General features: G+C 43.8%; 1 protein-coding gene across 3 annotated transcripts in view; it reads right to left on the reverse strand.

Annotated features, from left to right (window-relative positions):
• si:ch211-183d21.1 overlaps nt 1-13,165 on the reverse strand; it is a 15,263-nt gene extending 2,098 nt beyond the window's left edge. The window contains exons 1-10 of one of the 3 annotated variants that reach the window (XM_042703255.1): nt 12,105-13,164; nt 10,542-10,596; nt 9,555-10,434; nt 5,939-6,110; nt 4,405-4,541; nt 3,141-3,694; nt 2,298-2,559; nt 2,025-2,160; nt 1,568-1,752; nt 862-900 (exon numbers count right to left, since the gene is read on the reverse strand). In XM_042703255.1, coding sequence (XP_042559189.1) covers nt 862-900; nt 1,568-1,752; nt 2,025-2,160; nt 2,298-2,559; nt 3,141-3,694; nt 4,405-4,541; nt 5,939-6,110; nt 9,555-10,386 — 2,317 coding nt within the window. In that variant the 5' untranslated portion in view covers nt 10,387-10,434; nt 10,542-10,596; nt 12,105-13,164. Of the gene's footprint in view, nt 1-861; nt 901-1,567; nt 1,753-2,024; nt 2,161-2,297; nt 2,560-3,140; nt 3,695-4,404; nt 4,542-5,938; nt 6,111-9,554; nt 10,435-10,541; nt 10,597-12,104 lie in introns of all 3 variants that reach the window. The other 2 variants (XM_042703256.1, XM_031561213.2) reach the window with 2 other exon arrangements.
• Between the last annotated feature and the right edge of the window lie 1,835 nt (nt 13,166-15,000).

The raw sequence follows: 15,000 nt of genomic DNA on the forward strand, positions 1-15,000 counted from the left end.
GTTTAATGTTTTCAATTGGTAAAAAGGCCTAATTTAAGGTATCTATTGCTCTATGTAGATCATTTAAACTAAACCATTTTTTCCCTTTGTTAACCAAATATTCATATACAAGACTTTGCTCTATATAAATCCCATGTTGTAACACTTAACTTAACTGTAACTTAATTATCACTGTAATCTCATAGCTTCCAATACATATCCAATAATTATTTTTAGTTCAGCTTTTTGTATTGATTCCAGGCAAGACTTTTCACAATTTAGAAAGACATCATATTTGATTTCCACTAAAACTAAATGGACTGCATTTAAACGTACTGATAGAGCACTCTTTACAGATGATAGCCTCAGACAACTACACATTTACACACCGATGGCAGAGGCTACTATCTGCACATCTGGAGCGGTTGGGGGGTTCAGTGTCTTGCTCAAGGACACTTCAACACTTGGTGAGTAGGAGTCGGGATCAAACTAGCAACCTTCCGATTCCGGAACGACTCCTCTACCTCCTGAACCACTATCGCCCTAACTTTCACCTTTAAAACCATGTGTGATGAACCAGACTACTTCATATAAACACAGTATGGCCTACTTGTGCTTAAGGTATTGGAAAGCTGTGCTAAACACTAAAACAACACCAAAACTATGTCAGCACATACAACAAGATAATGGTATGTGGGAAAGCCCATGAGGTTTATCTTAAAGTGTTTGAAAGTGTTTAACATGCATCGAGAGCAAACACTCTCAACCCCAGCCTCTGCATAACTCTTAGATCAAAATGAATACTGAACAGGCAGGTCTGTGATCAGTAGCGCGAGTCATGCAGAGACTTGCAGTTTATTCTGATTACGGGGAGGTAATTACCTGTAATGACTGGCTCGAAATTACTGTTGGTGTGATTACCTGAAAGAAAACAACCAAAAAAAAACAAAAAGAAAACATAAGAGCAGTGTTACTCATATCAGGCATAATAAAAAGGGCCCAGTTTTTGTTTCCACTATCAGAACAATGATATGAGAGAGTATGTACTAACTAAACAGTATTTAGTAATAACTACTGTGTAGTATGTAGTTTCCTTCTGCGTGCACACACACACACACACGTCTTCATTTATCTTTGCATTTGTGCATGTTTGCACCATACATTGATGTGGACTGCATAAGAGAGAGGGAGAAAGATAGACCCCGACTGTGATTGTTAAGTTCCCCCAGTCGCTCAAATTCTGTTACTTCAGAGAATAACAATGTCGTTAAAGATCTGTTATGTAACAAATGTCTGCGTGTGTGTACACGTGTGTATGTGTGCGTGTGTGTACATGTGTGTAAGCGTGTGTGTACACGTGTGTGTGTGTATGTGTACGTGTGTGTGTGTGTGTATGTGTGCGTACACGTGTGTGCGTGCAAATAAGAGACCAAGGCACAACTCCTACACTGTGGGAACTTCTCATTTGAGATAACAGGTGTTTGTTCAGATGTGTTGGCACCGTGGCTGACAATCACAGGCCAGACAGAGCTGAGGTGAAATACTGATGAACGGCCTGTAGTGTTGGGGTGAGATGGGAGGGACCTACTTCCTGCTTGGTCCTGTCCGTCATGTGGCTGAGGCTCCAGGCATAGGTGGATGGCGCTGGAGTAGGTGGGGCTTGGACAGTTATTGGGCAGGCCTGGTGTCGGGGAGGAAGTGATCCAGGAGGACGGAGAGTTGTGATCACAGCAGGAACACCGGCTCAGGGAGATGTGCCCGTCTGCCACTGCCCTGCGCGCACACACACACACACACACACACAATGTTATCCGCAATCCACAAATTAGTTTACCACTACATACTCAACTGTCTCTCTCTGTCTGTCTGTCTCTCTCTTACTTACACACACACACACACACACACACACACACACACACACACACACACACACACACACACACACACACACACACACACACACACACACACACACACACACACACACACACACACACACACACACACACACACACACACACACACACACACACACACACACACACCTGATTGCAGGGTTTATGTGCCCTGTGGTGGCTGGTAGATTCTTCAGGTGCAGTGGCACATCAGTGAAGATCACAGAGTCCAAAATCTCAGAGTCCAAGTCACACACCCCCACGCCATAGCACAGGACTACCGCATCTGCAACACACACACACACACACTTTACATATTTTTATTTATTTACCTTCAACCACTGTCTATAATATGTATACAATAGCAATAATAACACCAACACACTCTACGAACCCTCCTACTTATGACAAACACACACACACCTGTTCCAGAAGTGTGGTTGAGCAGGAAAAGGCCATCATCTCCAATGTGTCCCTGAAGAGGGATCGCTTCTCTGGTCCTGCCCTCGAACACCATCACAACCAATCCGTCCAGGCTGGTCTGGGGCGGTCCAATCAGCTCCACAAACATGCTCTCCTGGGTGTGGTTAGGCCCCAAGGCCCCACCCACCTCATTGATTGCCAGACCTTCTGGGGAAGGTGGGTGAGGACACACGTTATTTGCCATGGGGGTAGGCGGGCCAACCTAAAACACAGATGGCATCTGATTAGATCATAGATCTGGACCAATAATCTGCTTCGTTTTCATCTTAATGTAATTGAACTAGTCAATTAATCAGTTTAACCAATTAAGTAACTCATTAATTAGTTTAACTAGCAGAGCAATCTGCTGAAGCACCAAAGCTTCCACTGAGTTCAGAGTGATCATGTCAGGGAAAACATGTAGAGGAAACACATATGTATTGTGTTGTGTAAAGATGCATTATCTGTGTGTTACAGTGATCTGTATCATGTGAACACAGTGGACTTATGAACATGCTGTGTAGTAAATATATATTATGACTCACTTTTGAGTGAAATATTATTAGTTGGAGTCAGAAAAAGAACAGAAGCTACTCCTGAATTCAGATGCCAACCCATCACGTTTTCACAGCAGGGTTGACTTTTTTTTGCAGAAGAAACAACAACTGTTCTATTAAGTAAAGTGGCAAATTCCTCACTATGTTGTCATACTTTGTTTATTCCCCAAACAAATGTATGAGCTGCTCTCCCAAACACAAAACCTAAAACATATTTAACTTGAACAGGAACAGGAAATGAGCTCACTCTAAACGCAGAGAGCGTATTGGGACTTCCTTGGCAGCGGCTGATGCTCTCGTCTCCTGGCAACGCCTGCGGGTCCTCGAGCAGAGGCAGCTGATAGGGCGTGAGCGCCTCTGTCAGCATCCACGTGTCCCTGTCGTTGCCGGAGGCACGGTACACCATGGCGTCCAGCAGCCCTAATTTGGGCACGCCTTCCTGTTGAGAGGGCGGTTCCTTGCTGCGGTAGAGCGCCACCGCGTCAGGCCCGTTCTGCACAGTGTTGGCCGGGAGCACGATGGAGGGCTTTGGTTGAAGCCCGTCACTGCCAATCAAAAAGTAGCCGTTGGCGTCGGTGAAGTGACCCGATAGGCTGATCTCCCGATAGGGCCGCCCCGTCTGGCCGTTGATGAGCAGGAGCCACACCCCTTCCAGGGACGCGCGTGTGCCAGATGGGTGCCAGATCTCGATGAACTCTGTGTTCTCCGCTGCTCCCGGTGAATCGGAGTTCAACTCGTTCAGCAGGAAGTCCGTCCCCATCCACGGGGGAAGGGTGGGCGCAGGTGTCCCGTCCGGAAACACTGCCACAAAAAAAAAAAACACAGGAATCGATCGATCAGAGAACAAACGCTAGAACAACATTGGCTCTTTTAACAAAACCCAAACTTCCCACTCATTTTCTCCGACAGCGTGGCATTTCAACAAATCTCAACACACCTGTGGAGACAGTCAAACACCTATGGCGGGAGCTGAATGCTGGTTGCCGTAGCAACAATAGAATGCCAATCACGGCTCTATATTTACAAAGCCACTGCTGGTTCCACTAAGGTCTTCCAGCAGGCGATTCCTTCCTGACTCCATGATCATGTGGGAGGCCGCTTAACATACAGAACCTCCCAGCACCCACCTGAGCAGTGATTATAAAAGGACGCCTACACACAAGCCTGCTATATATAGCATCCCCATAGCTGGGTGTAAATACACAGTTATACTGACAGCTAGACACACCATACAAACAGCTGGTCACAGGCAACTACATCCAGATCTACTGAAGACAGGATTTTGTGACAGGTGAGCCGTATCATCACACCAGGATGTCTTGTGGACTATAGCCTAGGTAGTCTCTGTATGTATATGGTGTACACACATTCCCTAAGACTAGGGAATAATGAATATCTGAGTGTGCGAGAGAGAGAGAGGGAGAGAGAGAGAGAATGGGTGTGAAAGGGAGAAACAACGTATGGGGAAGAGCAAAAAGGACTAGAGGTCAAGAGGTCATATAGGAACTCACCAATGTCGTGGGGGCAGATCTTTGGCCAGGGACAGTGATTGGCCAGTGATGGGGTAGATACCGCCTCCATAAAGGTACCGGAGTCTCTGGACCAATCAGCAACTCCGCAGCGACTGAGTGACAGGCCATCCTCCCAACTGAAAAAAAGAAAGAAAAACCCTTTCATTCTATTTTGTATTCTATTTATAGAGCAGGAATTCCTCTCCTAAATACCTACAAGCACCATCCTCACTTCAGTGGTTCCAAATGTGAAGCTAATTGCTTCTGCATGTGCTAATTCCTACCAAGTATGCAGTACAATAGGAGATTTGGTACAATACACATTCAGTCAGAAGCATTGAGTCTGCAGCAAGTACTATGCAGTATCACACAGTAGGAATACTTTACAGATCCCAAAGTGTTAGAAATATAGGGGCAGTGGAATAAAATGAATGTAAAATAAGTCATTCATCCCTGACCAACAAACACACACCATATCCATCAGCGCACTTAATAAATTACTTACAAACTTTTCTTCGGTAGAGACCAAGCATTTCGTCTAAGGGGATATTTAGTTCTGTTTTGATGAGTCATGAGCAATACAACAAACATGGAACCAGAGGTCAGTTTACAGTTTTCAAAAGTTGGATGGTTCCATTTACATTGGGTGATTTCTTAATAACGTTCTCTGATAATCATGAGGAGTTGTTTAGGGACTGGGGCTCGGTTCATCTAAACAGGAAATAGGTTTGGATTCTCAAGTGGAGATCTAGATTATACTGGTCAGTGAAATGACACACACCACAGCAATGGGATGGGGGTAGAGATGAGCTCACCAGTACTGCTCAACACTACAACACTACTCCAGCTGTCAAAATACACAGTGGTGGAAGGAATCAGGAGACATGATTATTTCATTTTCATTCAAGAGCACTTGTCTTTGAATCCTGTGGATGACCCTTCGCTAGATAGAACCTTCTCTTTTCAAAATAAAATACAAATGATATGAATATAAGGACCTATGTTCAATGAAGGAGATAGAGGTTGATGGAGGAGAAAAAAAAAAAAACATTACTCATCCACTATCAAAGGCTTAACTATACTTAAAGAATAAATACAAATAAAATGATTGGATAAAGCACTCTGAGGCAAGTGAGCCACTTAGTAGGATCACTACCAAAGCAGCACAGATAAGTCCAAGCAATTTCCCCCTCAACTAGGATGTATAAAGGAAACCAGCAAACAAGCTCTCATGAGCCAAACACAGCACGTGGTTTTGAGAGTTGTCCGTTTAACGCTTTAGATGGCAGTCTTGGGGACAGGTCTTGGGGAGATTCATGGCAGTACAAAGGTGTGTGACAAAGAATATTCAACTCGTGTACCAGATTAGGTCTGGCACAGGTATTGTCGTTAATTATAATCAATTACTTTTTGTCGAATTCAGCAAAACTTTCCTCATTTTCCTCCACAGATGTCAGCTTAGTGTGTGCACTCAAAAAACCTTTAACTGCTATATTAGATAGGTATAAGAGTTAAGGTCTGGTATTGTAGTTACCCGTGCGTGAGGGTGTAGGGCTGACGTCCCGGCGTCAGGGTCTCGAGGAGCGTGGCATTGAAGGACTGAGGATCGGCGGCGAACACAAAGGCGTCGACTGGCTGCATGAGGCTCTGGGACAGGACTTCCGCCACTTTCCCCTCGTACAAGGCCACCGCCCCACTCGTGGAGCCTACAGTCAGAAGAGGAAGAAGGTTAAAGACCCCAACACTACACTAAAACTATACTAAGAAGATGATGCATGATGATGTCAAAGGTGCAATGTGTAATTTATGGCGTCCAAAAAAAAGTCTCTAGACTTAAAACAACTATATTACACAGAAGAAAGGGATACAAAAAATCCCTGGCCCTGACAAATGTAAATAAATGCACAAAAGATGCCATAAATGCACAGACCCTTGTTTCCTTGCCTTGCATTGTTTTGAATTGTATCGTGATGCTGCATCTCACTCAATCATGATCAAGGTCAAACCAGTGTTAATATATAAATATTAAGAATGAACATTTGCTCATTTTAGTTGACGGTACGAATACAATTGCTTGACGAACATGTCAACAAATTACAGACTGGCAAAAACATGTGGATACGACTAAAACAGTTGACATGTGGGGGCAACTGCTCTGTCGATAGCTTAGCTGTTTTTTTGGAGTTTACGGTTTTAAATTAGCATGTTGCGGAAGATGTCTTGGGTCATAAACACCTGTGGTCTCACCTATAGCTCAGGTTTAAGCTGATGTCAGTTGCTGTGTAACTTAACAATGATGGTTTAAGGAGATATTAGAACCGATATTACATCCATTACAAAGATGACTTGTACACTATGTATTTCTTTACCCAAGTAAGCATATGTTGCCATTTAAGCCTACTTTGATTGAATTTTGATTTGATTGTGAACATGTTCATCATTAGAACCACTTATAATGTCCGCCCAACTCTGCGGAACCTCAGTCAGTGGGTGGGTGAAACCTCAGTCAGTGGGTGGGTGAAGACAAAAGCTGTCTTGTAATTGGGTGTTGGCTCATTAAAACCTATTTTGTCTGGATGTAAAACTAGCCTGACCCAGGGTTGCAACAAGGGTAGACATCATCAGGTTTTAAAAATAATTTGCATATTTGTCTGAGAATTAATGAGTTGAGGTTAATCCGGCTAATGACAGGATGACAGTAATGACAGTAGGATTTCTCTGGTGCGAGAGGGGCAGAGAACTGAACACCAGGCACGTACAAACAGTACTGGCAAATGGGGCAAAGCGCAGGACTGAAGATTGCTGGCTGATGTTTGTAGGCAACTCCCAAGTTCCACGATTGTTGTGACTGTTGCTATGAGGCCAGACATGGTGTTGTGTTCTGATTATGAGCACAACGTCTACTTTACATTGTTATTATACGGCTCTTCAGAATGTTCCAAAAAGCTCTGTTGATTTGAATGGGCCACCCCAACGTTCGCAGGTCTGATATTTCTTTATATTCACCGCTGCGAAAAATTAATGACTGCTGTCATTGGCAATGCTGCGCATTGGGGCCCTGTTCGTCCCGTCGGGATTTATTTTTCAATAATGACTGCTGGACTATACATTATCCCTTACTTAATTACTCCTTTTGAAGATGAGAAGTAGCTAAGAAGAAGAAGCTAAAGTATGCGTAACTGGTAGCAGAAGTGAGGCAAGAAGGTTGGCAAGCACACACACAAGACCAGTGGAGATAGGTGTTAGCTAAATCAACCACAACACTTTTGTGGATTTGGGTTTTCGAGGACGGTCACTAAAAGGAACTTTAAAGGAGTTGTCTGAGGCTGCTGAACAAGCAAGCCAGTGCTTGTGGCTGAGGCGCTCACAGATTACTTGGGGTCCTAAATGAACGGCAGACACCACTTTTGAGCCTTCTGGAGGCATCATGGGCCTATAACTGAAAAAAGTACGTCTACGTCTAAGTAGAGAGTAAAGTGCATACTATACTTGATGTAGTAGAGAGTAAAGTGCATACTATACTATACTTGATGTAGTGACTGGCATGTTTGCACTGGGATGCATTAAGACACTTAAATATCTCCTTCAGAGGAAATGTCTCATTCAGAGGAATCGTCTCCTTCAGAGGAAATGTCTCATTCAGAGGAAAAAAAGCATAGTTGTATTTGATCTGCTAGCTTTGAAAACAGATTTGATTTCTATTGGTTTGGAGAGGGGGTCCAGGCACTGGGCTCTGTAAGTCACCTTGAGACAATTGTATTGTTTTGGCGCTATACAAATCAAATTGAATTGAATTGAGAGAACATTGCCAGCACAGTTCACATCCATCATTAGGTGTATTTTTAAGATCTTTATGAAATTCTTAATCCACAGCCTTGGCTACATCCTTGGTTATTCTAAAGCTTTGGACACCACTATACCTTAACAACCATGTTACATACAATATCTGCCGTTTAAAAACAGATTGTAAAAAACATATGACAGTGTAAGAAATACCTGTAGCAGCCAGAACATTAATGCAAACTTCTTACAAAACACTTAGCAAGCTAAATAGCGTTTATTAACTTATTACTAACTTACTGGCTAACTAGTCGTTGTAAAAATTGACAACCCATTTAATCTGCAGGAACAAATTATTCCTTTGCCATACATACTTCAGTCAATGTAACAGATTCTCACTAACCAATGTTTTGTTTTTCTTCCCTTCCTATTGCCTTTGCTTTGGTTTTGAGTAGTTGCGTTATGACTGGTATTTGGGTTTCATGGTGTTACCGCGCTCATGGCCGTGAAGTATACCCCTATAGCCTCCATGAGGCGCGGCAGTCCAAACAGGCCCTGCTCCCGCCTGAAATAAGTATCCTCACTATGAACGACGATCATCATTGTGCCAATGCATGATGTTTCCCTCTGGATTAATAAAGTATCCATCTATCTATCTATCTATCTATCTATCTATCTATCGATCTATCTATCTGTTAGCAGTCTATCTAAAATGTATGCTTTTCTATCAAATGTTATGTAATGTAATGTTATGCCTTCCTGTTTTTATGTGGTATTAAAATGCTGTTTCTAAGAGGTGCTACCGTCGCAAGTTTGGTTCTGTTTCCCAAGTCTAAATTAAATAAACTACTGCTGTGTTTAAGTCGGATTTGGACATAAAATTGTCCTGAAAGCAATGGTCTCATGTGTATGTATGTGTGTGTGTGTGTGTATATATATATATTTTGTGTGCGCGTGCGCGCATGCGTGTGTGTACATGCATGCAGTTGCAGCAACAGGAAGACTGCCGTGCAAAACAATTTATCGTGTGTCTAAAACTCGTTTATCTGTTACCAGGAAATAGATACACAGACTTAGGTGACACATCCACAACTACTATAGAAACTGAGCAGTCTCTCATGACTTGAATAGCCAAGGTTGCCTTGAAGCTGACAATACTGTGACCTAGGGTAGCTTGATGCCTGAATAGGAGGAGGCGGTCAACCGTTTAGAGAGGACTGAGGGTTTGTCTGTCTGTGTGTGTGTGTGTGTGTGTGTGTGTGTGTGTGTGTGTGTGTGTGTGTGTGTGTGTGTGTGTGTGTGTGTGTGTGTGTGTGTGATACAACCCTATGCGTATGTTGTGTGTGTGTGTGTGTGTGTGTGTGTATTACCTGTCCCACTGGTGTCTACAGGCACACTCAAGAGTCTGTCACTCTGACCAGAGCCAGGGATTTCCGTCGTCTTTCTGACAACCCCTGTCTGTCCATCAAACACAAGCAGCACCATGGCACCCATCTCCGTGGCGATGCTCAACTCCACATGCCTGGTCGTCACCAGTCCGCCCAAGCGCAGCTCTTCAATGCGGGCAAGGGCGGGGGGAGGTGGCACGCACTCATTGGCTCGTCCCGGAGTGGGCGGTGCCACACGGAAGGCCCAGTGGTGATCCGTCTCCAGGCAACGTTGGATAGACTCGTCCTCCTCAAAGAGGGATGGGTCCTCCAAAAATGGGGGCGACCCAGGGGTCAGCACACTCGCCAGTCCCTCGACTTCGGCCCCCCGCCGCGTGGCGTACACGAGCGCGTCCACCAATCCCTCGGCTTGAACATGCCCCCCGACCTCAATCAGCTCCGTCCCCGGCCCGTAGAGCGCCACGGCGTCCGGGCCGTTCTGAATGCTATTGGGCGGGAGCGCCACGCCAGGACGGGGACTGAGCTCCACCGAGCCAATCAGGAAGAAGCCCCGCTCATCGGTGGCGTGGCCCGTCAGGTCGATGACGCGGTAAGCCTTGTTACCGTTGCCATTATAGAGAACAAGGGTGTAGCCTTGCAGCGAGGTGCTCCTGCCGCTCGAGTGGAACAGCTCCACGAACTCATGCGTGTCGAACTTTGGGTTGTCGCTGTTGACCTCACTGATCATCAGGCAGCCCTCTGCGCGGACACACACCAAGGACACACACGTGCACAGCATGCACACGCGGGAAAGCACACTCGCCAGCCACATCATGGTCCAAGTAGGTGATTGCTGAGGACGTCTAAACAACTGTCAGTGGTCCTTGGGAAAGAAATGAAAAGTAATCTTCAGAGCTGAAAAGTTACAATGTGAGCGTTTTTCGATCATTTTTTGAAATCCATAGAAAAAGAACCCGAAGCCTGACTCACTGCAGAAAAGTTCCTCTTAGTGCCACCCAGACTATTTCACTTCTCCTTACTTGTCCTTGAACACACACACACACACACACACACACACACACACACACACACACACACACACAATCTGTGACAGAAACACATTGGCCATTGAAAGAACGTGTGACTGCTAACCTCGACTGAAAGAGCTTTGATTACAACATAATGGCAGAGCATGTGATGCACTCGAGAAAAGAGATACTCAATGAGCTGCATCATCAGAACACACAAGGTCACAAGGTCAAACGACAACAGATGGATATAAATGTAATCAGTTACGAAGTTCTGTTGCATCTTCAGTACTAAGTGTCATTTGCCTTTCAACAACCACCTGGGACTATTACAATGTATTGTAATTTTAAAGTAATTTATTCAATTCACTTAGAGAAAAAACAAATTGTAAAATAAAATTTCAAAACAAGTTGTTCTGCTATACATTTTTTTATATATTTGTCATGTGTCTTATCTTAGTCCTAATATCAGACAACTTGGACATGTTACAATTATAAGCATAACCCATATTTACAACATCCTGTGTGGAACTAATAAAAGAGTGTACAACTCAAGTACTACTGCCATATATTTATAAACTACTCTTTAGATACAGCCTCTTTTGAGTAAGGAATGCCATATTGGTATTGCCATAACTACTTATACTTTCCTTCAAAGAAAGAAAGCATAGCGTCCTTGACAGACTGACAAGACACAGACAAACCTGCCATGACTAAATAAGTGGTCAGCTACGTGTCAAAACCATGCCGTGATCATTCTTTTTTTCCAACTCTTTCGAAAAAGCTCTACTACGTGTCTGGCGCATGAGTCACAGACTGGCAGGCGATCCTGAATAAGCTAACGATACATTTCTTGGAAGAAGATGCTTCATGTAGCGGCGGGCCTTTCGAAACCTATAGAGCTTCAGTCCCTGAATCTCAGTAGGTTTTCTCGTCTATACAACCGTAACACCGTTAGTGTTGATATGCAAAGTGAATTGTTAAAGTCGATTTCTGCTCTCCTTTTTTTTCTTGAAAACATCCCTGGTTTGTCTTTCACTATTCTTCAAACTGAAATCGATGGAGTTACAATGTTAATCTTTGGGCTACGATGTGGAGAAGAGAATAGCAACAATATCACTTAGCTACCACTGAGACAAGCTACTTAGACTGAGACCCAACACTCTTCTGCAACTAAGAGATGAATGTATCTGTGAGTCTCACTATAGTTTTCCGTGCCTGTGTAAGAGGGAGAGTGTGAGGTGATACCTTTGGATGCGAACACTAATAGCCTAAAGTGACTATCCAAGTGGGTGAAACAACGTTCTGGGAGACATTCCAACATGCATAGACTCAGCTACGGAACGGAACCAGTTGCTAGTCCGAGAGATGCGTGACCGGGCTGCAGAAACACTGATGAAAAGGACACAAACTGCTCCATGCTGTCTTATGCTGTTGCAATGTAAATATTTTATCAAACTTTCTGGTAGTTAACCGCCATGCATATCAACAAGTCTGAATCCCTAAGCAAGTTTAGCAAACGTACTCTTACGGTGTTTTGGTTGTCCTCTTTGTCTTAGAAGCTTCTTTGATGACGATGAGAATTTTTCTAAAGACGTTAGACAACTTTCACTGAGTTGCTTTCACTCCTTGAGTCTCCTCAAATATAAATGCACACGCATTTGCTCTCTCCTCCTTCGCTGCTCTTCTTTCTCCTTCTTGCGTAGGAGGTTTTGGGAGGAGGGGGGTTGTGCTTTGGGGGATGGATGTTTTGAATGACTTACGCCATCATTCCCTCCCGTCACACAACTGAATCTTTCCGTCACGAAATATACAGGCCTGTTGCAAGGGTTGGATTTGCCTTTTTTTTTTTTTTTTTACTTTTGGAATAGTTTCTTATAGGTTTCATTTTATTCAAAAAGTTTGAAAACAGGAATTTGCAGAGTGAGCCCCAGATTTCGCGGCTTGCGCGAGGTCTCCCCGGGGGGCGCTGACTGGAATGCAAGATGATCTGGCATTTACCGTAAAATCCACATGGAAACGCTGGACGCTTATCGGAAGTGAAAACGCTTTCCCGAAAACGGCCTTGATAACACATTTTCTACTGGATGGACACAGTTGAGAGTGAGAGGTTAGCAAAGTAGGTTATTATTTCCCAGTGTAAAGCATACGCTGAATACCAGAGCTGTATGGCCACCGTTGTTGCGAAACCATTGTACAGGAGTTGCGTTTCAGGGAAGACAAGTCTACGCTAATGCGCTCTGCAAAAAAATAGGCTTCTTTCGGATTTTCTCTGGTTTGACGGGAAAAATCATCTAAAAACAATGGCCATATCTAGCACAAATGTTAGGAACACAGACACTGCTACCTGTGACGCGCTAACATGTTGCCTGTGCACTTCGGAACACCTGATTTCACTAATTAATTGTAGGCGTATATGGGTCAAGCGCATCTGCATTTGCCTTCAACGCTGTTGAAAAGTGTATTGAAGTGCAAAGGTTTAAGGATGCACTTTGAGTTTTTCCCTTTAATAGACGGTACGATAATTTAATCAGGACATGGAGGAAAGTGTTACTTTGTATATGACACACTGGCAAGTAGTGATGGCGAAATGAAGCTTCATGAACATTTGAAGCTTTTCAGCCAGACGTGTTGAAAAAAGGTTCACTACTCGAAGCGTCGTTCGCTCTCTAGTGACACCTGCTGTTCAATAAAAATACGTTGTAAGAAAGATTTTCTCGGGACAGTAAATTTGTTAAATTTGTTGTGGTGCGCAAGGCCTGCTAAAATAACATGCACACAAACGTATGGTGAAGAAAACGTACCTCCATTAATTCAAATTTCATTGTAGGCGAAAACAACGACAATAAAGGCTTTCTTTTGTTATTCTTTGTTCTAATAATAGTAATACAGAAGATAGGGTTGAATGGTGGCACAACGGTTAGCGACGTCACCTCTAGGTGTGGACTACAGTTTCGAAACCTAGCAAAAAAGTGAATTTCAACCCGGTGTTTTGGATAAAAACGCCTGCTAATTATCTTTACTATATTCTGTAGCCTATGCTGTTGGAACAGAGTTAACGTGCTTTTGGAATACATGTCAGTACTTTTTTAAAACCAAGGGTAGTGAGAGTGCTTTTTGCCAACTGGTCAGTGAAAGTGCAGGGCACTGAAAAGGGGGCGAAAGGGCTTTGTGCAACTGGATCAAGGGCTTTCTCTTCCTTACTGGCTCCATAACTCTATCTCAAATAATCTATACTACTAACAACACCAAACAATCTAAATCTCCAACTCGCGCTAAATCTCCAACTATCGCTAAATCTCCAACTATCGCTAAATCTCCAACCACTGACAACAACAACCACGAATACGAGATGGGAATTTGGACATCGTATAGTCGAAGCGTCCCGCCAAAAGTGAACGAACGAACCACTTGGTGAAGCACTTGATTCAAATGAGGCTTCAGACGTCACAAGTGACGTCATTTCGGAAAAACGATACAAGCCTCGATACGCGCTCCGTCTGGAAGTGCTTCATTTTCGCGACACAAGCTCCGAAGCCTCGGGTTCATTTGTAACATCACTACTGGCAAGTATGAAGCGTAGGTTTACTTTACTGTCAGCACACTTCGATTTGGAGGTTACCGCCACTACAATGCCATCCACAAATTCAAGGGCCCAAGTTTATTACCGAAACTGGCCAGCAGTGGGCAGCACTTGCATACTGCAACAACACAAAGAGTCCTTCGGAAGTGCACGGTGAAGCCCGCCCTGCAGAGAGTGTGCAGAAATCATCTCCTGGAGTGCTCTTATGAGATCAGATTTGCCCTTTAGCTGACAAAAAAAATGGAAAAACATGGAATGCCATCGAAGTATCAGTTATGTGTACACAGAAAAGCTTTCTGGGTCTGGATCCTTAGAGACTGGGATGAGACACGCGTGGAGATTGGGGGGAAGATAAGGATAGAGTTGTGCCTGGAGACCCACCTACAGAGGGTAGAATATCTGTGCTGTTTAAACAGCCTGGGAGTGCAGCTAATGAGCATCTCAAGCAACCTGTAGTCACCCTCTAACACGGTGAGTTTGTTCATCAGAATTAAACTGGTATGACCTAAGACTGTTGTGTTGATGATTAAAGCATAGCTGGAAGCTGCAGATAATGGAGTACATTTTGGCCCACACACACACGCTCGCACAGAAAGACAGAGAGGAGCTTCAGTCCTGCTCAGAGCTTCAGTCCTTTTCTGTTTGTGTATATCAGGATTCCATGCATGTCTTTAGGTTTAGGGCTGGAAAACACAGTTTTAAAATTCAAAATATAAACCAGAAGTCTGTTTATTTAAATAAATGTTGTTTATTTGTTCAGAGTCATTGGTAAACAATTGTGAAAAGTTATTTTCCACTGAATGCAAACAACCAAGCAAGACACCCTGGGGCATTAAGA

Source organism: Clupea harengus, chromosome 23, assembly GCF_900700415.2.
Source record: "Clupea harengus chromosome 23, Ch_v2.0.2, whole genome shotgun sequence".
NCBI classification, from domain to species: Eukaryota; Metazoa; Chordata; class Actinopteri; order Clupeiformes; family Clupeidae; genus Clupea; species Clupea harengus.